Below are 22588 nucleotides of genomic sequence, written 5' to 3'. Positions count from 1 at the left end.
ATCAAGATTTTACTAAGGTACACTTAGGAATAGGGGGTCTATTCCTATGACCCAAGGGCATATCTGTCTTTGTTTTTACAGGGTAATGCCAAACTGTTTTCCAAAGTGGTGGTAGCACTGCCCCAAGCAATGTTCTGAGAGTTACTACTTCTCCACATCTTTATTAACATTTGGTATTATCAGTTTTTAAAATTCTAGACCATCTGGTAAGTATAAAACGATACTTCACTAAGGTTTTATATGCTTTTACCTATTTACTAGCATCTTTTAATGTTTGTTGGACATTACTGTCCTTTTCCTGTTGATCTGTAAAGATTCATTGTATATGTTTGATACTGATCATTTTATTGGCTATATGTGTTACTGAAAAACTTCTCTTGTGTCTTGTGTTTCTCTTTACGTTACCTTTGAATATGGATCAGTTCTTAATTTTAATGTACTCAAATTGATCAGATTTTAGTTTTTGTATGGGAGAAAGAGAGAGAAAGACAAATTTAGTAGCAGACACTGTTGATGGCCTGCCTATATCCCACTGAATAATGCTTACTGCAAAATACTAATTTACCTAAATGCTGTGGGAGCCAACTTGTTCTCCACATAGAGAAAGCAAGAAGTGCCAGAGAGTTAATGCCCTGAAAACATCCTTAAAGCAATGAAAGACAGGAAGGTGATGGATGAACATCCCAGTTTCCTTACTACTTGGTTGGGTAACTCTGAGACATGTTTTCCTAGCACTTCTTAAACTATTTCAAACACTGAAACCATTGTGATGATGACAATGATAATTCCAAATCTACCATGGACTTATGCTATCATAAAATACAATGAAAATAAATTACTAGGGAAGTAAAATTTTAAAGTAAAAGTGAAACTGAAAAAGCAAAAAATCCTGTAATCCCAGCACTTTGGGAGGTCCAGGTGGGCGGATCACGAGGTCAGGAGATTTAGACCATCCTGGCTAACACGGTGAAACCCTGTCTCTACTAAAAATACAAAAAATTAGCCGGGCGTTGTGGCAGGCGCCTGTGGTCCCAACTACTCGGGAGGCTGAGGCAGGAGAATGGTGTAAACCCGGGAGGCGGAGCTTGCAGTGAATTGCAGTGAGCCAAGATAAAACCACTGCACTCCAGTTGGGGTGACAGAGTGACTCTGTCTCAAAAAAAAAAAAAAAAAAAAAAAAAAGAAAGAAAGAAAGAAGAGAAAAGAAAAAGCAAAAAAGAAAAATAGTAAGCTTCTTTTTAAATACTTTCCCTTTCTGTGCTTGTCTTGTTATGGATTAGAAAGGGTCAATGAGTCAGTGCTGGTCCTTGGACCACACGTGGAATAGCACTGTTCTAGAACTCAGTCATTCACATGGTAATTTTTTTGTTAATATATTTTGTATGGACTTTCTTCCCTTTCCTGTCTCACTTTCCCTCTTTCTTATGAGTGTGTCCTGAGACCATCTCCTAAATAAACTACTTCCATTTGTCTCAGGGTCTGCTTCTGAATAAACCCATACAAGAGTTTTAGTCAAGAAACACTTTCTCTATCCTGAAGTCATAAGAATATTTTTCTAAATTTTCATTGACATTTAAGAGTTATTCCTTTAATAAAATGTCCTCAACTCATTTACAATTGTGTTACTATGTATAACATGAGGTAAGAATCCAATTTTAATTCTTTCTCCTTATCCTAGGGAGATTCAAAAAATATTTTTAATTCCTCAATTGATCTGCCTGATAACTTTAACTTCAGTCACATTTCCACATATGCATGGGTCTACTTCTATGTTCTCTCTATTATATTCAAGTGTTTCTATTAGACTTTCTTTGTATCAATATCACATCTTAATTAACAATAAAGTGTAAGTCTTGTTATCTGGTAAAGTCTACTACTTCGTACTTCATGTTCAAGACTATCTTGAGTACTCTTACCTTTTCTCCTTACATAAACATTTTAGGACTAGCTTGTACCTTTTCAAAAAATGTTTGATTTGGCTGGGCGCAGTGGCTCACGCCTGTAATCCCAGCACTTTGGGAGGCGAAGGTGGGTGGATCACGAGGTTAGGAGATCAAGACCATCCTGGCTAACACGGTGAAACCCCGTCTCTACTAAAAATACAAAAAATTAGCCGGGCGTGGTGGCGGGCGCCTGTAGTCCCAGCTACTTGGGAGGCTGAGGCAGGAGAATGGCGTGAACCCGGGAGGCAGAGCTTGCAGTGAGCGGAGATCTGGCCACTGCACTCCAGCCTGGGTGACAGAGCGAGACTCTGTCTCAAAAAAAAAACAAAGAAGTTTGAGTTTTGAATTTTAGTTGTATGTATTATAGATCAATTGGGAGATAATATCATGTCTTTATAATAATAAGTTTTCTGATCCATGAACATGGCATATCTTTTATTTAGGCCTTCCTTAACGTCTTTCAGTGCTTTATACATTTATATGTGCATCTTGAAAACTTATGTTAAATGTATTACTAAATATCTTACATTTTTATTGCAATTGTAAATAATGTCTTTCAGAAAATACCACACACTTGTTAGGTTAATAGAAATGGAATTGACTTTTTAATGTTAATGTCATGGCAAACATGCTATATTCTTATATTAATTCTAATAATTTGTTTGCAGATTTCTTTGGGTTATCTATGTAGAGATAATTCTAGCATCTGTAGTTAATAATAGTTTTGCTCTTTTCCAATCTTTTATTTTATTATCTTCAACAATGGCCACCAATACAGTCTTTAATAGAAATGATGATATGTCTATCTCCAATTTCAAAGATAATGATGATATTGTTTCATCTTTGAGTATGGTGTTTATAGGTTTTTTTGTTATCTTTATCAGGTTGAGGGGGTCATTTTTATTCCAGGCATACAAGAATATTTTACTTTTTAAATCACGCTGAGAATTAACTGATGCTTTTTCTGTATCTACTATAATGATGATATGTGTTTCTCGTCTCTTAGTATGTTACTGTAGTAAATTACACAAACAGATTTACTAAAGTTAGACTAACACTAATTTCTTAAACTATTCTTTGCATATTTACACAGTTTTGGATTGTTTGCTAATATTTTGTTTAGGTATTTGCATATATTTTTTCTCATAAGCTTTTCTGCTTTTAATATCAAGGTTATAGTCTTGTCATAAATTGAAGGGGGAAGTGCTTCTTCTTTTCCCTCTCTCATGAAGTGTGTAAGATTGGGATTACAAACTCCTTGAGTGTTTGACTGATTGCACTTGTAAAGTCACCCGGGACTGATGTGTACTTTGTTGCAAAAGTTTAAATTACTGATTCTATTTCTTTATTTGGTGTAAAACTATACAGAATTGTTTTTCCTTGACTCAAGTTTTTTCATTAATATTTTGCCATATCACCTAAATTTTACATTTATTGGTATAAGATTATATACACTATCATCGTTTATCTTGGTTACTGCGAAATAAAAACAAATGCATAAAACAAACATCTCATTAATTTTTCAGTACTGAACTTCATATCCTGACCTTGCTTTTCTTTACCGTTTTCACTCCTTAAGCACACGTCCCTAAACACAATAGAGTTTATCATCAAATAAATAAGAACAGTAAATAGTGCTAAACTCTTTTACGAAGGCCAGTCTGGGAGAACTACTACCTTTACAATGTTAACTTCCATTCCATGAACATGTTCTATCCCAGGATTTATTCAGATATTCTTACTAAGCATGTGTAGTAGTCTTTTTGTTTTGTTTTTAAAAATATTGTTCCTTGCTTCAGTTGTTAGGGGGTATTTGCTTTGCACTATAAGATTCGTTATTTTTAATAAGAAGGAAAGCATTTTTAGAAATCTGTCCAGTAACCTTTCCGCATGCAACCTTCTAAGAAGCGGTGTGTGACGGTCTGGTTTAATGGGTCATTCTGCTGCTTACCATGTAAGTCCTTATTTTAAATATTTCCAACTCACAGGGAAAGGAAAGAATTTAGATATATTCATGCATTACTTGGCTGGATAAGGGGTCTGTCTGACCTGTGGGGCAGTGGTATGAGGGGCAGGTAAGGAAGGGAAATATTAGGCAGCAGGAAGATTCTCCGTGGCAAGATGGCGTTTTAGGTGTTTTGAGGGGCAGCCTGAAGTTGGTTACCACAGACACTGCTCCTTCCTGTAATTGTTTCTCTACAATGAGATCCTTCCATTGAAGCCCTCTTTTCTTATTTGCCATATGCCCTGAATGTAGGCTTAGAGGGGGAGCTCTCGTTCTCTGCATAATGGACTAGCAAATAAATAAAGATGACCAGGGCACTGACCTCTCTCCACTCCCCACTCCCATCCACCAGCTCCAAGGCCCACTCCTGTTTTTAGCATTGGTTGGTCAAAGTTGGAGGTACTTACGCCGATACACTTGGAAGTCCTTTCCTCCAGTTCCCTAAGGGGTTTTCTTTCCAGGCAGTCTCTGCAAAGTCATCTCTTTCCCATTTAGGACTCCCTCCCCCACGATGTCTTGCATTAATTCTTTCAGGAGCAGTCAGGGCATCCTCTTAGAGTTCTCAGGGCAGGTACAAAGGTGTTTTTCTCTGTATTTCTTTAGGACAGTAGTTTAAGAACGGTGATCAGATTGGCATTTCTAATCAAAACTCTTATTTTCATCACTGAGACCTAAAAGGCAGTATTGTGGAATTAAACAATGATCACGGGTTGGAGCCACACTGCCTGGGTTTTTGTCCTGTTCCCACTACTGTATTACCTTGGCCAAGCTGTTTAACATCTCTGTGTCTCACTTTCCTTACTTTAAAATGAGGATAAAAATACTACCTACTATATAGGTTGTCCTGGGGATTCAATATGTTAATATACACAAAGTGCTTAGCTAGGTGTCTGGCACAAAGAATACTATATATGTCTGATCCTCCCCCTGGCCCCATTGCATTCTCTGAGAACAGCTCTAGGGTAGCCTGGAGATCACTAATTTGATTTTTTGTAGAGACAATTAAGATTATTGCTATTTCCTGTGATTTCCTTACCCCAGTCTGCTCTATCCGAATGATGTTATATTGCTAATCATAGAACCTATATCTTCTCATAGCTTACTGAGTTTTCTACGATATTCTTCTGATTTCTATGGTAAATAATCTTAAAATCTATTTTTTCTCTGAGGACTCAGAATTCATTCATTCAATAATGGATTTATTGTGTCCTTATTTGTCCACCTGGCACTGTTTTCCTAAGTGCTTGGGAAGCAGCAGTAAGCAAAACATAAGGAAAAATTCTTGTCTCTGTGGAACGCATTCTAGAAGACAGATAAAACAATAGTGAAATATACAGTACGTCAGATAATAATTGCTAAGGAGACACCCGAAGCTGGAAAGAGGGACAAAGAGTGCACTGTAGGAGGCTTCCAGTTTTTAATATAATAGTCTGAGACGAGCTCGCTGAGAGGTGACACTGGAATAAAGACTCGAAGAAGCTTGAACCGTCCTGGTTATTTGGCAAAACACTACTGTAGCCAAAAAGAATGGCAAGTGCAAAGGCCCTGAGGAAGGGATTTCCCTGATATATTTGAAGAGAACGATGACTGAATTTGCATAGTGAGGCACAAGTATCAAGAGATGACAGAGAGGCACACCAAAGTGGGAATTCTGGTCACCTGGAGCATGTGAGCCACTGTAAGGCTTTGGGTTTTTAATCTCAGTGACACGAGAAACCATCAGAGGGTTGCGAGCAGAGGGAGTGATATGATTTGCTTTGTGATTTAACAAGATCATTTTGGTGCTGTGTTGAGAAAAGAATGCAGGGGCCAGAGCTGAAGCTGCAAAGATGATTTAGAGGCTGCTGCAATAATCTGGGTTGGAGAGCACAGTGGTTTGGACCTGAGGGGTAGCAGTAGAGGCTGTGAGAAATGGTCAAGGTATTGACATATATTGCAGGATGAACCAATAGAATATGTTAGATGTGGGGAACAGCAGGGCTGCTGCTTTGTACAAAGCCAGGGGGTCTCAATCAAAAGCAATAAAAGGTGAAGAGGTTCTCTTCTTCCTTTTTTGAGACAGGGCCTTGCTCTGTCACCCAGCCTGGAGTGCAGTGGTGCAATCATGGCTCACTATAGCCTCAACCTCCCGGTCTCAAGCAATCCTCCCACTTCAGCCTCCTGAGCAGCTGAGATCATAGGTACATACCACCACGCCCAGCTAGTATGTGTGTGTGTATGTAAAGATGGGAGTCCACCATGTTGCCCACATTGGTCTCAAACTCCTGGGCTCAGGCAATCCACCTGCCTTGGCCTCCCAAAGTGCTGGGATTACAGGGGTGAGCCACCATCCCCAGCCAAAAAGGGTTTTCTTTGGAGATATAAAAGCCAGGGCCTCAGTTCTGACACAAGTGAGAAGTCAAAGTTTTTGGCTCGAGCCACTAATAAAACAGAGTTGCCATTTACTGAGATGGGGAAGACAGTGGGAAGAACAAGTTGAGGGATGATCAGAGGCTCAGTTTTGAATGTGTTTAATTCCACGGGCTGATTAGCAATCCAGGTGGAGAGGTTGAGAAGACAGCTGGATAAATGACTCTGGAGGGCTGAGAGAGGGCTGGTCTGGAGGTATCAATTGGGAAAACTATTAACATATGGATGGATTTCAAAGCCAGGAGACTGGAAGAAGAAATTAGGGAAATGAATGTGGATCCAGGGTCAGTAAACTACGGCTCTTGGGTTGAATCCAACCAGCTGCCTGTCTTTGTAAATAAAATTGTATTGGAACACTGCGGCAACCATTTGTTTATCCATTGTCTCTGGCTGTTTTCCTGCTACAATGGCAGCATGGAGTAGCTGCTACAGACCCTCTCGTGGATAAAGCCTATACTTTAAGACCTGGCCAACCTCTGGTGTGGATACGAACAGGAAAGAGTCCCAAGAATTGGGCCAATAAGGTTGGGATGTGATATGGTTTGGCTGTGTCCCCACCCTAAATCTCATCTTGAATTGTAATGCCCATAATCCCCACATGTCAAGGGACAGAGCAGGTGGAGCTAATTAAATCATGGGGGTGGTTTCTCCCATGCTGTTTTCATGATAGTGAGTGAGTTCTCAGGAGATCTGATGTTATTATAAGTGTTTGGTCATTTCTCCTGCATTCATTCTCCTTTCTGCCGCCTTGTGAAGAAAGTGCCCTGCTTCCCCTTCACCTTCTGCCATGATTGTAAGTTTCCTGACACCTCCCAGCCATGCTGAACTGTGAGTCAATTAAACCTCTTTTCTTTATAAATTACCCAGTTTTAACCAGTTCTTTATAGCAGTATGAAAACGGACTAATACACACTGCTTAAAAGGAACCAGCAAACTGTAATCCCAACATTTTGAGAGGCTGAGGTGGGAGGACGGCTTGAGGCTGGGAGTCTGAGATCACCTCGGGCAATACAGTGAGACCCTGTCTCTACAAAAAAAAGTAAAAATAAAAATAAATAGGCCATGCACGGTGGCTCACGCCTGTAATCCCAGCACTTCGGGAAGCCGAGGCTGGTGGATCACCTGAGGTTAGGAGTTCAAGACCAGCCTGACCAACACGGAGAAAACCCCGTCTCTACTAAAAATACAAAATTAGCCGGGCGTGGTGGCGCATGCCTGTAATCCCAGCTACTCGGGAGGCTGAGGCAGGAGAATCGCTTGAACCCGGGAGGCAGAGGTTGCGGTGAGCCAAGATCGTGCCATTGCACTCCAGCCTGGGCAACAAGAGCGAAACTCGGTCTCAAAAATAAATAAATAAAAATAATAAAATAAATAAATTAGCTAAGCATGCTTGCACATGCCTATATGTGATGACACATGCCTATACGTAACTATCCCACATGTCCTAGCTACTGGAGAGGGTGAGGTGCGAGGGCCATTTGAGTCCAGGAGTCAGAGGATACAGTGAACTGATCACACTACCGCCCTCTAGCCTGGGAGACACAGTGAAACCCTATCTTTAAAATAAAAACAAAGAGGAGAAGCCACTGCCGAAGGAGGAAATCTAGAAGTGTGTGATGAATTGGAAGCAAAGTACAAAAAGTGTTTTAGGGAGGATTTAACAACCAGCTGTGTCAAATATTGCCAACTGGTTAAGCAAGAGGATCTGTCTCTCTGAGTAATGACTATTGGATGTGGTGACTTGAAGGTCACAGGTGATCTTGAAATAATTGTTTTGGTGGAATGGCAGGGATCTGAGCTGGTTGAATGGATTCAAGAACAAATAGAAAGAATGGATGCATAAAGAGGCGATGGAACAGCAGCTTGAGGAGAAGACAGAGCTGGGTGTTTCTGTTTTTTGTCTTTTTAAACATGGGAGAAATACAGCTTGTGTGGAAGGTGAGAAATATATCCAGTTACAAAGGGAAATTTTGATGTAGGGTGGAAAGGGGACAATTGCTGGAGCAATGACATTGAGTTAAAAAAGTAAGTGGGTTTTACTGCATTAAGCAGAGAAACTTGCCTTTATTTAGAAAACAAATGGTTCATCCATAGAAACAGGGAGGTGAGGGGGAGGTCGAATAGGGCAACATTTGGACAATGAGAGCTGGAGGGAATTTCTTTGAATGGTTTCAGTTCCTCAGTCTATTAGGTAACAAGGTCATCTGTGGAAGTGAGAACAGGTGGATGTGCTAGAAGTCTGAAGATAGAAATATTCTCTGGGAGACTGGAAGGACGAATGGGCCAGGGAAAGACAGTATTACCAGGCAGCTTTAAAAGCCAGTTCCAGTGGTGCCTCTGGCTTCCAAATGAGAGTGGTTAGCACAGTGGTGTGCAGCAGCTACGGAAGGAAAGACCTAGCACAGACAGGGAATCAGATGGAGCTAGGGTTGTGAATAGCTGGAAATGAGAATGAGGCTGAGGTGTTGCGGGAGTATGCAAGGATGTAACTGGAATGATCAGCCAAGGAATTTAAGCTGGGTAGAGCAGGGAATGAGGGCAATGAACAAGGTAGCAAGTCCTAGTGGGGCTGAATTTTTGGAGCTACAATACTAGAGGGAATAAACTGAAAAGAGAAGAGATGTGGTCAGAGTGAAATGTTTGAAAATGAGATTACAGAGGGGTTAGAGGTTACTTAAAAGTGGCCTTTTGCTCAGGGCAAACGGAAATTTTGCATAGATCTCTTGTTTTGTTTTTCCCGAACACCCTGAAATAAAAAGCTATCTATGATGTCTGATGTTGGCCACACACCACTTAGCAAAGATCTTGGCAGAGAGTAGGTTAAGGGCTTTACACATAGACTTTCATGTCCTACAGACTCTGTAGAGAGGCATTTTACAGATGGGGCACTAAAGTGTACAGAATGCGAATCCTTTAATCAAGGTTGCATGGTGAAGTAGTGGATGAAGCCTGGATATAGCTCAAACTCTTCTATTTCCAAAGCAATTACCAAATCACCCCTTTCTTCTATCACCTGGTAGATCTGTGGGTCCAGAACGCTGAAAGGCTGTCATAGCATCTTAAAGCAGCAAAATCAGGATGTCTCACCCTAAGTAAGAGGCTCCTTCCACCCACCACATTGCCATTCCATAGTCAACATGTCCTTTACAATGAGATAGACTTACTTTCCTTTGATTAAACTAGGTCTCTCTCTCTCTCTCTCTCACTGTAAAAAGACTTCTTGGCAAAAAATTCCTTTTTTGTCTTATCTTCTAATTCGATGTCCCTTTTCCATTCTTTTTTCTTTGTAATTCTTTAATGAATCCACATTTTCCCTTTCCACAATTTCATTTCTTCTTCTACCTAACAGCATGGAACTTTCCATCCTTTTGACAGAGTTCTACAACAAAGGTTAATTACTTTATAATTTCATTCTCTTAAAAAAAAGCACACTAAAATTGCTAATTTTAACTATGCTTCTTGTCAGTGGGTTCATGTAAATTCACTGTAATTAAACCAGATGTTTTCTTGTGCCTTAAAGTCAGGTGGTAATTTAAGGAAAATTTTCATTTCAACATAAAGGAGGACAGAGTGTTATCAAGGGAAGTTTTCTCCTCTCCTCTCCCCTCCCCTCCCCTCCCCACCTCTCTCCTCCTGTCCCCTCCTCTCCCCTTCCCTCCTCTCCTCTCTGTATCTCCATTTCCACAACTGAAAAGGGGTTAAGAACGGTGAACTTTGGGGGTAGATATGAGAAATATCAAGGTAGTATATATAAAAGCAGGGAGCCCTGCACAATTCAACAGGCATTTCCCTTGATACTTTTCTTGTCTAGGTAATTTTTTTTCTCTCTCCACTCCAGTTGCCATATTTGCTTTTTCATTCATTATAATGAGGCTTGGAACTAACTTAATAAGAGAGATTTAGAATTTTAGTCTCGTATTTCCCAGTTGTGTTGGAGAAAATATATTTGTTCCAGATAAATCTTTACATCTTAATTAACTATAGCCTTTTAATTGAACTATACGGTGGTATGCTACTAAATGTTTCACAACCTGCTCTCCAGGGAAAAATAAAAACAAAAAGTTTGCCAATTTCCATGGTGTAAATATTTCCACCATGGTTGATTTGAAGCAAAGAATGTGGCACTACTGAACTTGGAGGTGGGAAGAGATGCAAGCTAGTCTGAGTTAGCTTTGAATAGAGCTAAAAGATGTCATACATCTCCCCCTTCTTCACAAACAATACCCATTAATGGGACGCTATGGTGTCATGAAAAGCACATGGATTTTTATGTGGGATGGTCATTTATTCATCCATCTATTCATTCAACAATAGTTAATGAGCCCATACTATGGATGAGCAGAGTGAACAACATGAAACAAAGTTTCTATTCTCATTAAGCTTATATCTCTTATAGAGAGATAATAAAGTAATCAATATACAGCATGAGGCAGAGAAAAATAAAGCAGAGAAGAGTGGTAGAGGTTTTGGCCAGGTATAGAATTATACATTAGGTGGTCAGGGAAGGCCCTTCAGGTAAGATTTTGAATTCTATTGATTCCTCCTCTGCACAACTGTATCAACAGCATCTACATCAAATTGTTTGGGAACTGACTGTAAAAAGGGAGAATATCAGCTCAATGCCTAGCTCACAGTGGGCATCTGAAAAACATAATTGCATTTCTCTTTACCCTTTATAATATCTCAAGACCATCTTTGTAAACATCTCAAATGTACTGAGCTCTAATAAAGTGATGCCTTCAGGACTCACTAGGGTGTGAATAGCTTTCACCCTTACACTAAATGACTCTGGACTGCTTTACTTATTGCCTTGTTGTTACTGCTTTTTCTGCTTTTCCTTTCACTTTTCCCTTTTCCAGGTGTTACATGCCACATCTTGTTACTACAGATGTCCTCATCCTTAGGAACATGCGGCCTCCTTCTAGCTTACTGTAACCTGAGAAACCTGATGATCGACTCATTAGAAATGTACACTTAATAAAGGTACTCATTCCTGAGGCACGTCAGTCTTCCTTACAATTCAAGTACATGAGCTTTTTGAAAAGGATGATGTTAAATGAAATAATATATGTTTTATATGTGATTAATTATATTGAATATCAATTATATTAATTATAGTATATATTGCCATTAATTATAATCAGTTACATTATATATAATTAGTATATGGGATTCTACATTTCCTTATTTGTAAAACAGAAAAAACAACACTCTTTGCTCCTTCACATTTAGTGTTAAGATTAAATGATCTACATGGCTAGTAAAAATGCAAAATCTACAACTTCTATGGAAGAGTACCTCTTAACAGCTAACAAAACTGCATATGCTCTTACTCTGTGACTCTTACAATCCCACTTTTAGGAATTTACCCTAAAGATACATTGCCACAAGTACCAAATAACATATGGACAAGCCTATTTGCTACAGTATTATTTATGATAGTAAATAATGGAAACAACCTGGGTGTCCATTGGATATTGGTTGAATAAATCACAGTATTTCCATCAATACAATGAAATACCATAGAGTCATAAAAAATAATGAGGAAATTCTGTAGTAACTGATATGAAGTGATTTCTGGGATATACTGAGTGAACAAAAACACAAGATGCAAAGTATATCAATTATGCTACGTTTTATATAAGAAGGAGGAGGAAGAAAAGTATTATGTATTTTTTGCAAAAAGAACTCTAGGAAAGATCAACCAGAAAGGAATGAAAACAGCTACCTTTCAAGTGTGCATTGGAATAGTAAAAAGAGACAGAAATGATGGTAATATTTTTTGGAATGTACCTTGTAATGTAGTTTTTTAATGGTGCTTTTATTTTTAATTTAATGTAAAGTTCTGAGATACATGAGCAGGAAGTGCAGGTTTGTTATACAGGTAAACGCATGCCATGGTAGTTTGCTGGACCTATCAAACCCATCACCTAGGTATTAAGCCCCATATGCATTATCTATTTATCCTGATGCTCTCCCTCCCCACACTCCCCCAACAGGCCTCAGGATGTGTTGTTTCCCTCCCTGTGTCCATGTGTTCTCATTGTTCAGCTCCCACTTACAAGTGAGAACATGCGGTGTTTGGTTTTCTGTTCCTGTGTTAGTTTGCTGAGGATAATGACTTCCAGCTCCATCCATGTTTCTGCAAAGGACATGATCTCATTCCTTTTTATGGCTGCATAGTATTTCATGGTGTATATGTACCACATTTTCTTTATCCAGTCTATCATTGATGGCCATTGGGGTTGACTCCATGTCTTTGCTATTGTAAATAGTGCTGCAATGAAAATATGCATGCATGTATCTTTATAATAGAATGATTTATATTCCTTTGGGTATATACCCAGTAATGAGATATAGTTTTGATTTTTGAAATATGCAACTGTTTTGCATGTTAAAAAAATTAAATTAAATTAAAAAGCCTAAGTGGAAGGCAAATCTTAAAATGGAAACAAATGAACATAACTGGGTATCAAATTGATAATATAACCATACAGAGAAAAGAACTGAACTTTTGAACATAGTATTCTCACTGCATACCCTCAGTAGTATACAGCCTAAGGAGAGAAAAACTGAAATCTTTAACCTAACTTAGTATAATAGCTTTATTGTTTTTTAGAGGGATTGGTGGTGAAATTCTGAAACCATTTTATGTGTGTTTCAGGATGGAGCAAATGAAAAATAAGTGAATATGGAGCATCAGGGTTCTCACTGCAGGAGAAGAGAGATATATGTATAAAATGTGTTGAATTTGAATCAGTATGAGTCCATGACTTTCAACAAAAGTAAATTATATTTCCCAGCTCTACCTACTGAAAGAACCTAGAGGCAATAACTCATCACTGAGCACACCCAAGATGTATATCTTAGTGCCAAAATACCACTCCCCACTGAAAGCAACTAGAAATCCCCAATAAGTGGTTGACCTCAGGTCTGGGGCAGGGACATTAAAAGGATAGTCTAGAATATTTTTGTTGTGCCAGAAGCAAGGAAGACTAATGAGAACAGGTCAAAAGGACCTGGGAATCAGCTTGAAGAGACTGCCACTGGCCTTATTTGAGGCAATTTGAGCATCACAGAGAATGACAGTAGAGGATTTTAATACATTGAGTCGGAAATGATTTATGAATCAACCAGGAGACCAAAAACAGAGAGGAAGATGAAAAGAGAAAAAAACTCTTCTATAAAGAAGAAGGCTAACTAGTAAGCGTAGAGAGAATTATAGATGTGTAAATCACCCTTTTGAAGGCACCAATGTAATAACTGATTCAGGTGAAGACTCTCGGGGGTGTTAAAACCATTGAGTGAAAGTTTTAGGGGAATACAATACTCATTCCAACTCAAAGTTTCACTTCAAGGATACTTTACAAAAGAAAAAAGGTGCTACAGGTACAGTGGAGGGACCGGGTAGTTCTTGTCTTATCTAAGTGACCATATGTGGCATCATCAGTACTGGGGCTCCCTGACATTAAGAACTTCTTGACAAAATACAATAAGAAATATATATCACCAATGTAATGGTTTTGCCAAAAATATCCTAAACCCTGGTTTTGTCCACAGAATCAGGCTAAATATTATTAAAAATGTAAACAAACTGTATATTACATGATTTTAAAATTAATGCAAAATATATTAGAGGTTAAATAGCATTGTGGGTATGTAGCAGAAAGTTCTTATTTTTAGGTCATGTATGCTAAAGGGTTTAGAAATCAACTGTCATGATTTCTGCAATTTACTTTCAAATGGTTAAAATATCGTATGTATTCATAAATACATTTACATAGCATACATCATCTATCATGTAGATGTAAGATACACACACTAGTAAATGCAGCAAAGTGTTTACAAATGTTGAATCTAGATGAGAAGTTTATAAGTCTCCTTTGTACTATTCTTTCAATTTTTCTAGCCTTGAAAATTTTCACAATAAAATATTCGGCAAAAGGAGCACAGGAGTCGTTGTATATAACATGTCTATCCATGCTTAGCCCAGTGTAGGTGCTCAATAAATAGTAGCCAAAGTGAGCTGCCAGCAAAACCATCAACATGGTTTTCATCTTTCGAGGTGCAAGCGAACTGTGGTTTTGTCTGAGACATTTGTGGAAAAGGGAAAAATAAAGAATCTATTTAGTCTCTTATGAACAGCTGCTACCCAAATGAAGCCATGGGGCTCAGCAGCCATGAGCCTCTCTAGTGCTGGATTTCTTCGCAGGCCCTCAAATGCACTGAGGTACTGAAATTACAAATTCTACAAATAATTCCTCAGAAGACAATTTTGTGGCACGGATGACAGCAGCATGAATTCAGCCATTCAGCCAACTCAATCCTAAAGGTGGCTTCCTGGCTCCTGGAGGGGGGTTTCAGTTAATCCACTAGAGCCATGCTATAGCCTCATCTTGTCCTTGAGGTGAATGAGTTACCCAGTCAACAGAAATGGTGCCTCCTCCCTCTTTAGGGAGAATGGAACCTAACCCTGGCATACAGCGGGGTTCTACACCGAGATCTTCCTTCAGTCCAGTGGGTTTTAAGGCAGAGCCTCAGCATAGTTACAGAACTGAGGAATCATGTCTCGCATGTTGGTGTTTTTAGTATGATAATGTCCACACATCTCCACAGAGCAGGAATTGATGTTTTATTAATGATGTTTAATTAAAATTTAATTTCAAAGCATTCCTGCTCTCATGTTGTTTTGATAAAGGCTTTTTTTTTCTTGGTGACAGGAAGAAGAAAGAGACAAGTTAAGGAACATCTTAAAGCTGGACTTGGGGTTTGGTGAGGCACAGGGAGGTAATCCTCAAAGAGCAGCTCAAGGTGGGCAGAGCATCTTTAAAAAGGTGCCCTGAGTCGCTCCTTGGGAAAATCTTATTGTTCATCTCCTGAGTCCTGAAATTTCATGCTGATTTTCAGCAGTGACTTCTCCCTCTCAAACAACCAGGAATTCCCTGTGAATATCAGTCACTGAACCACCCTTTTGCCCTGACTTTGTTTCTCATATCAGGCACCAAGCACACTGCCACTTTTTGAGTGTCTACAGTGTATTTCCTACAACCAGTTAGATTTCTAGATGTCTGGACCTGTCTAGAGCTCTGAAGAGGTTTCCTAGGGGAGTTGGGCAGTTTCTCAGTTGCCGGGGCTAGATGCTCCTTTGTGAAGAATTCCTTTTTTTTTTTTTTCCTGTGGTTCACCAAAAATGTAGTACCTTATAATATGCTGGGTGTTAGTCCAATTTCTTTCTATATCATCCCACTTAATGTGCATGAGAATCTATAAGATAGGTACTTTAATTATTCCTTTTCTGTTTGAGACAGAGTCTCGCTCTGTCACCCAGGCTGGAGTACAGTGGCGCGATCTCAGCTCACTGCAACCTCCACCTCCCGGGTTCAAGCGACTCTCCTGCCTCAGCCTCCTGAGTAGCTGGGACTACAGGTACGTGCCATCATGTCCAGCTAATTTTTTGTATTTTTAGTAGCGATGGGGTTTCACCGTGTTAGCCAGGATGGTCTCGATCTCCTGAACTTGTGATCTGCCTGCCTCAGCCTCCCAAAGTGCTGGGATTACAGGGTGAGCCACCATGCCTGGCCAACTAATTCCATTTTATAGATGAGGAAACCAAGTCACTAAGAGGTTACACAACTTGTCCAGGCATGCTTGGCTCCAGAGTGTACATTGTCTAACAGTGAACAATTCTACATGCTGGAGGAAGGGGCTACACACTTCTGAAACAATGAAGTCAGATCTAGGGAAATCGTCCTAGAACTTGAAGTTTTACACAGTCTACTCCAAGGATGACCCCAAAGTCCAGTGTGTGGGGTCTGCAAAGAGGATGGCTATGAGGATGAACTGGAGGGGTATAAGGGAGGGATGGATCATGAAAGTAGACTGTGTAAAACTTCCAGCTCTAGGATGGGACATGGTGGAAGTGAGAATTAGGGGCAAGGTAAGAAGAGGCCGGCACTATTTCCCTTATCTTCTCATGAGATTTTGCAGCTAAGAATGTGAATCAGGGTTCTACTCAGGGTCATAACTCTGAGGTATTTAGAACTTGCTTACATGAAGCAAGAGTACTAGATCCTACTGGATCCCAGGAACACACAAAGAAAGAAAAAAAGAAAATGAAAAAAAGAAAACAAGAACTAAACAGAATTGCCACAGTAAAGGCGCTGTCTTCAAGTTCTAAGGCTAATCTGAGTAAAGTTGGGTATTTTCTTTTTGCAACTGACAATACCAGTGCTCTGGCTAGACCTTTCAGATCTCTGTATACCATTTTTGTGAGCCTCTATCCTTTACCTGCATGTGCAGAAAGACAAGTTACTGAAATTTTACCTCTGAATCTCTCCTCCCCATCCCAGACCCTAACTGTTGGCTGACAGCTTCCTTGCCTAACTTAGGACATCTGTGTCCTAAGCCTTCCCTGAAGGCTCAGGTTGCAGCCAGTGTTTGCTGGACTTGGCCAAAAGTTGCACCTTGACTTTCTCCCCTTCCTTGTCCCACTTCCCTCACTCCCCTCCCAGTCTGCCCTGGGAAAACTTTCTTAATCAGTCACTTGCACACAAATCTGAGTCTGATTCTTGGGAACTATCTAAAGCCATCCCACAAGGCAAGGGGCAGCCTGGGCTGGCTAGAGGGGAAACTGAAATATGGTCATGGGGAAGTGTTTCTTAGGTAAGTCCTGGAACTGGTGAATTCTATGCTATCACTAAGGTAACTGCAGTGAACCTGGGAAGAAACATCCAAGTTAATCTGCGGCAATCAAGGAAAGCTTCCTGGAGGAAGTAACATCTGAGGAGACTTGAAAGGTCAATAGAGGTTTCCTTGCAAACATGGAGGAGAGGTCATTCCAAGCAAGAGAAATGGCATGGGTAAGGACAGAGAGGCAGGAAAAGTTCTGTGTTTTAGCAGTAGTGGCTCTGGGTTCTTGGAGTCTCAAGTTATGAGGAAGATAAACTGCAGGAAGCACACCCATTAGAAACTTGTGGGGTATGGAGGTGGGGTGGGTTGGGGAGGGAAACATGGAGGCTCCCAGGCTGACTTTCAGGTCTCTATCTTGAGTTACTAGGTGCAGTTCATTGAGTTGAGAAACACAGGGAAAGTCAGTATCGAATTGGAGATAAGTTCATTTTCAGATACCTTGAGTTTGAGATGACTGTCATCCAGCCAGGTGAATATTCAGTCCTGGGTGCATCCAATGTGTATGCTAAGCTTTTTATATGTATTTTCTGTTTTTAATTCTGACATAATTCAGCATTGTCTGACTTCCAAATTCAACATGTTTAAACAACGTGATACATGTTTTCTCTTTCTGGAGGCACCAGTGCAGTCAAACCTTGGACAGAGAAGGTGGTTGATACAGTTTGGGTATCTGTGCCCTCCCAAATCTCACGTTGAATGTAATCTTCAATGCTGGAGGTGTGACTGGATCATGGAAGTGGATCCCTCATGGGTTGGTGCTGTCTTCATGCCAGTGAGTGAATTCCCCAGAGATCTGGTTGAGTGTGTGGCACCGTACCACCAATCTCTCTCTTGTGCCTGCTTTGGCCACGTGGTGTTCCTGCTCCTACTTCACCTTCCACCATGAGTAAACGCTCCTCAGCCTCCCCAGAAGCCAAGTTATGTCAGTGCTATGCTTTCTGAACAGCCTGCAGAACTGTGAGCCAATTAAACCTCCTTTCGTTATAAATTACCCAGTCTCAGGTGGTTTTTTTTTTGTTTGTTTATTTGTTTGTTTGTTTTTCTTGTAGAGAAAGAATCTCACTCTGTTGCCCAGGCTGGAGTGCAGTGGTACAATCTCGGCCCACTGCAACCTCTGCCTCCTGGGTTCAAGCAATTCTCCGGCCTCAGCCTCCTGTGTAGCTGGGATTACAGGCACATGCTGCCATGCCTGGCTAATTGTTTTGTATTTTAGTAGAGACGGGGTTTCACCATGTTACCCAGGCTGGTCTCAAACTCCTGAGCTCAGGCAATCCACCCGCTCCAGCCTCCCAAAGTGCTGGGATTACATGCATGAGCCACCGTACCTGGCCGCAGGTATTTCTTTATAGCAATGTAAGAATGGTCTAATACACTGGTATAAAGCAAGAAGAGGGATGGGGGTACAAAAGGGTCAAAGCTGAGTGCATGTCTATGGCAGAGCTGTCACTGTGATGGGAAAAGCACGCCCTGGAGGTGTGCAATGCCGTTTACATAGTCCTTCACTGAAGACCTTGGAAAAGAAAAGTATGTGTGAGGGAATTAAAAATGTAGGAAAAATAAAAGCCTCATAACTGACTGCCACAGCCTTGTGAACAGATTCAATATCCCCATTCCCATGTAAGCTTTCCTCCCTTGCTCACCGTCTTCCTCAGTCTGCACCACTAGCTCCTCGCTCTCCATTCGGCCCTCGGGGTTAGACAGCAGGAGTCGCAGGCGAATGGTCATGAAGGGGCGCAGGCCTCGCAGGGTGTAGTGGGAGGAGGTCTGGATGACCTCCTCGGCCTCGTACTGCTGCTGGTTGAACACGTACTGGTACTGCACGGTGAGGTTGTAGCTATGGCAGCGGGTCACCGTGTAGCCGAAGGGCTCCCACTGCAGGGTCAGCTGCCGGGCTCGGATGTCTACGATTTCCACATTCTGTGGGCCATGCACCGGATCTGCAAGACATGCAGGCAAGAAACAAGGGTTCTGAAGAGACCATCGGGAAGCTGGGGTGCATGTTCTGCTAAAACAGGGAACACAGCTTTTCTAAACATATCTCCACCATTCAATCACTGCCATCATGATTTTTGACACATGCAATATAATTTAGAGAACTTTTTTCTTTAAATCAATCTCCCTTGTCTTATTTAAATACATGCAGCTAATAGAAAGTATAAATACATAAAAGGAAAACGTCATCAATAAATGTTAACCATAAAAATAAATGTGAAATTGTTAAATTCTTAAGGGTGCATCAGAATGCCATTGAAAACCTTCTTGGTACCACAAACAGTACACTCTCCGCTTCTGGGACATGCTTATTTAGACGGCTGCTGAGAGCTGACCTGCCTCCTTATACTGAATTCAGCCACAGCCTGTTCCCTTGGAGGTCAGCCTCTCCTCTTCAGCCAACAACATCCAGATGCACAAGCTGGAAACTGAGTCACAGCCTCAACCCGCAACACCCAGTTTATCCATGCAGTCATCGTGACCCATTAACTCTGCTTTGGGATTTCCTCTCCTTTCCTTGACAACACAGTTCATCATTTCCTAACCTCCTACAACAGTCTTCCACCCGTCTTTGTCTCCTCTCTACTTTCTTCCTAAGTGGCCCCTCTGGGAACATCATTGTAAAAGCAAATCTGAGTATGCCTTCTCACCCTAATGCTGTCTCCCACTCCACACTTACTATTGATCTTGGTCTCAGATCACCATACATAACATTGTCCCTGTCTAATTTTATTAGAAATATTCTGTTTATACTTTACGCACATTAGATTTTTTTTCTTATATAAAACAGGTTATAACAAACAAGATGTTTTTCAAAACTCTCACATGTAAAGTTCATTTTATGTTGAGGTTTAGGCATTTGTTTTTTGGAGTGGCTTGTTTTGTTTCTTTGAGATGGGAGTCTGACTCTGTCTCCTAGGCTGGCGTGCAGTGGCATGATCAGAGCTCATCCCAGCCTCAAACTCCTAGGCTCAAGCAATCATGATCCTCTAGCCTCAGCCTCACACATAGGTGGGCCTACAGCATGCTTGGCTAATTTTTTTATTTTTATCTTTTCAGATATGGGGTCTCTCTATGTTGCCCAGGCTGGTCTCAAACTCCTGGGCTCAATTGATCATCCTGCCTTGGCTTCCCAAAGTGATGGGATTGCAGGCATCATCCACCATGCCTGGCTCCTGGCTCAGGCATTTGTTATGGTAGAAACATGACTTCTCATGTGATAGATACCCCCAGAAATTCTTGCGTCAGACTTTCTTACCTGGGAGGAGTGAGGCACAGGCTAGAGATTAAATCAGTACCTCTTCCCATCCCTAAAGGACTTTGCCCAGTTATGTATCCTCTTTGGGTCCACTTTTTATTTCATTTGTAAAACGATGATAATAATAGTAGCTAACCTCATTGCAGGGGGAAGGGGAAATTCGATGAGATGTTTGTAAAGCAGTTAGAATTCAAACTTAATAAGCACTCTACGTATGATAACTGGGGTGTGTTGTTCATTTTGCAGTAATAGTAATAATATATATGTAATAGTGACAATAATAGTGTTCCGTATGCTGTGTCTACCTTGAATGCCTTGTGAGTGGCAGTGCTGGGAGCACTCTTATGCAAAATGATGGAGTAGGGTTCCATCATTGCTCCAATCCCCTCAGAGCATTGAGGGGTAAGGTTACCTCTGCACCAATGCAGCAATAAGAAAGAGGAGGTGCTATTGGTGCTAGTTGATCCGTCCCTATGGGGAAAATGTCCTGTAACTTGTGTCAGAGTCTAGTTGATCTGTCCCTATGGGGAAAATGTGCTGTAACTTGTGTCAGAGTCTAGTTGATCTGTCCCTTTGGGGAAAATGTCCTGTAACTTGTGTCAGAGTCTAGTTGATCTGTCCCTTTGGGGAAAATGTCCTGTAACTTGTGTCAGAGTCTGGTTGATCTGTCCCTATGGGGAAAATGTCCTGTAACTTGTGTCAGAGTCTAGTTGATCTGTCCCTTTGGGGAAAATGTCCTGTAACTTGTGTCAGAGTCTTACCAAGGAACATAGTCCACAGGAATGTCAGGGAACCTGGTGAGCCAGCACAGAGGTGCCCACGTGGCTGCAGGAGTGAGGGTGTTGAGGATAGTGGGCAGCCCTGATCAACTGAGGAATTCATGGTCACTCTTACAGCCCAATTACTCATGCTCACAGATCCTTTATGCAAAGCAGAGCCAGCATCCCAAAATCAAATGGGTGACTCTGAGAATATGACATTCAACAAGCTGTTGCTCAGGGCCTATTGTGGAACAGAAGGTGAAGTGTGGTCCCCGTAGTTGGGGATTACGATTGGGTGGGGTTGCGGCTGCTGGCTAAACACTTCACAGTTGTACAGACTGCAATGAGAGCAGATGTACAGGCACAGAGAGAGCAAGAAACGGCTTGCCTGGGAAGCCCCAAGCATCCCCACCAGCCTTGCCTAGCTGGGGCCTGTCTACTTGTCCAGGTGCCAGAACTCTCCTGGCAGGGAGCCACTGCCCCTGTTCAGGGCCTCTTCAGAGCAAACTCCTCCCCTGGGTTTGCCCTCCAAACTGATGCCAAGCCCCAATACAACACTCACCCGCATGGTGCTCTCACCTCCCTCCTGAGGCAGGGAGAAGAGGAACACTTAAGATCCATTTAAACCCAAGACTGAGACCACATTTTATTGAATATCTTAAAATGTACCACATCCCATGTTAAATATAATTTTTGAGATCGTCATTATGGCCTTAACCCACAAACAAAACTATAAAAACAAAACACCATTGATGGAGCCGTAGCCACAAGTGCTGGGCTCTATCTTCTGAACCATCTTATGACCTGAGGAGGAAGGATGGCCCACCCCACATTACAGATGAATAGAGGTCCAGAAGTATGCAGGAATTTGTACAGAGTAGCAGGGCCAGCAGGTGACAAAGTGGGGTTTTGAACTTGTCTGCCTGACCCCACATGTAGTGTGCAAAGTAAAAATCTCTGTAAGTTATCATTTGCACTCTCTATTTTGGAAATCTCACTACCTGGGAGGAAGGCATCACTAGCTGTGTCCCAGAGGAAACCAGAGCTCTTTGAGACAAAATGATTGGCCTAAAGCCACAGAGTGAGAGGCACAGATAAGATCTGAGGTCTGCCAGAGTCGAAAACCTGTGTTTTCTCAGCACCTTGACGCCACTGGAGACTGAGACCAGGGAAAGAACATGAACATGAGGCATGTCGCCTGCATCAGAAGTCTGGGGAGATTTGAAGAGAATATTGTGAGAAAGCCAAAATAGTATAAGGCAAAAATGACTTGGGTCTCAGGAGCCTAGGACCTGCGGGAGAGGGTGGTGCAGTGACGCAAACACATTTAGTGCAAAGCTGACCACTGGCCTTTTGATCCCTGGTCTCCATTCTCCCTGGAGCTCACCTCTGGAGATATGTACATACACACATTTCTGCTCCTCTTAAAGGAGTAAACAGGAGCATCTTTTTAAAGAAGACAAGGATATTGTGATCTTGCCACACAGCAAAGAGACTCTTTCAGACTGGGAAAGTTGGGATACAGGAAAAG

The 22588-nt window shown here is 41.3% G+C and overlaps 1 protein-coding gene across 2 annotated transcripts in view; it reads right to left on the bottom strand.

Annotated features, from left to right (window-relative positions):
- PTPRT (protein tyrosine phosphatase, receptor type T) overlaps positions 1-22588 on the bottom strand; it is a 1113081-nt gene that overhangs the window by 374942 nt on the left and 715551 nt on the right. For both annotated transcript variants that reach the window (XM_025399269.1, XM_025399270.1), the window contains exon 8: positions 18687-18983. In XM_025399269.1, coding sequence (XP_025255054.1) covers positions 18687-18983 — 297 coding nt within the window. The remainder of the gene's footprint in view (positions 1-18686; positions 18984-22588) is intronic.

Source organism: Theropithecus gelada, chromosome 10 (genome assembly GCF_003255815.1).
Source record: "Theropithecus gelada isolate Dixy chromosome 10, Tgel_1.0, whole genome shotgun sequence".
Lineage (NCBI taxonomy): Eukaryota > Metazoa > Chordata > Mammalia > Primates > Cercopithecidae > Theropithecus > Theropithecus gelada.
Note: the sequence above shows the minus strand (reverse complement) of the source record. Positions and strands in the feature narration are given on the sequence as shown.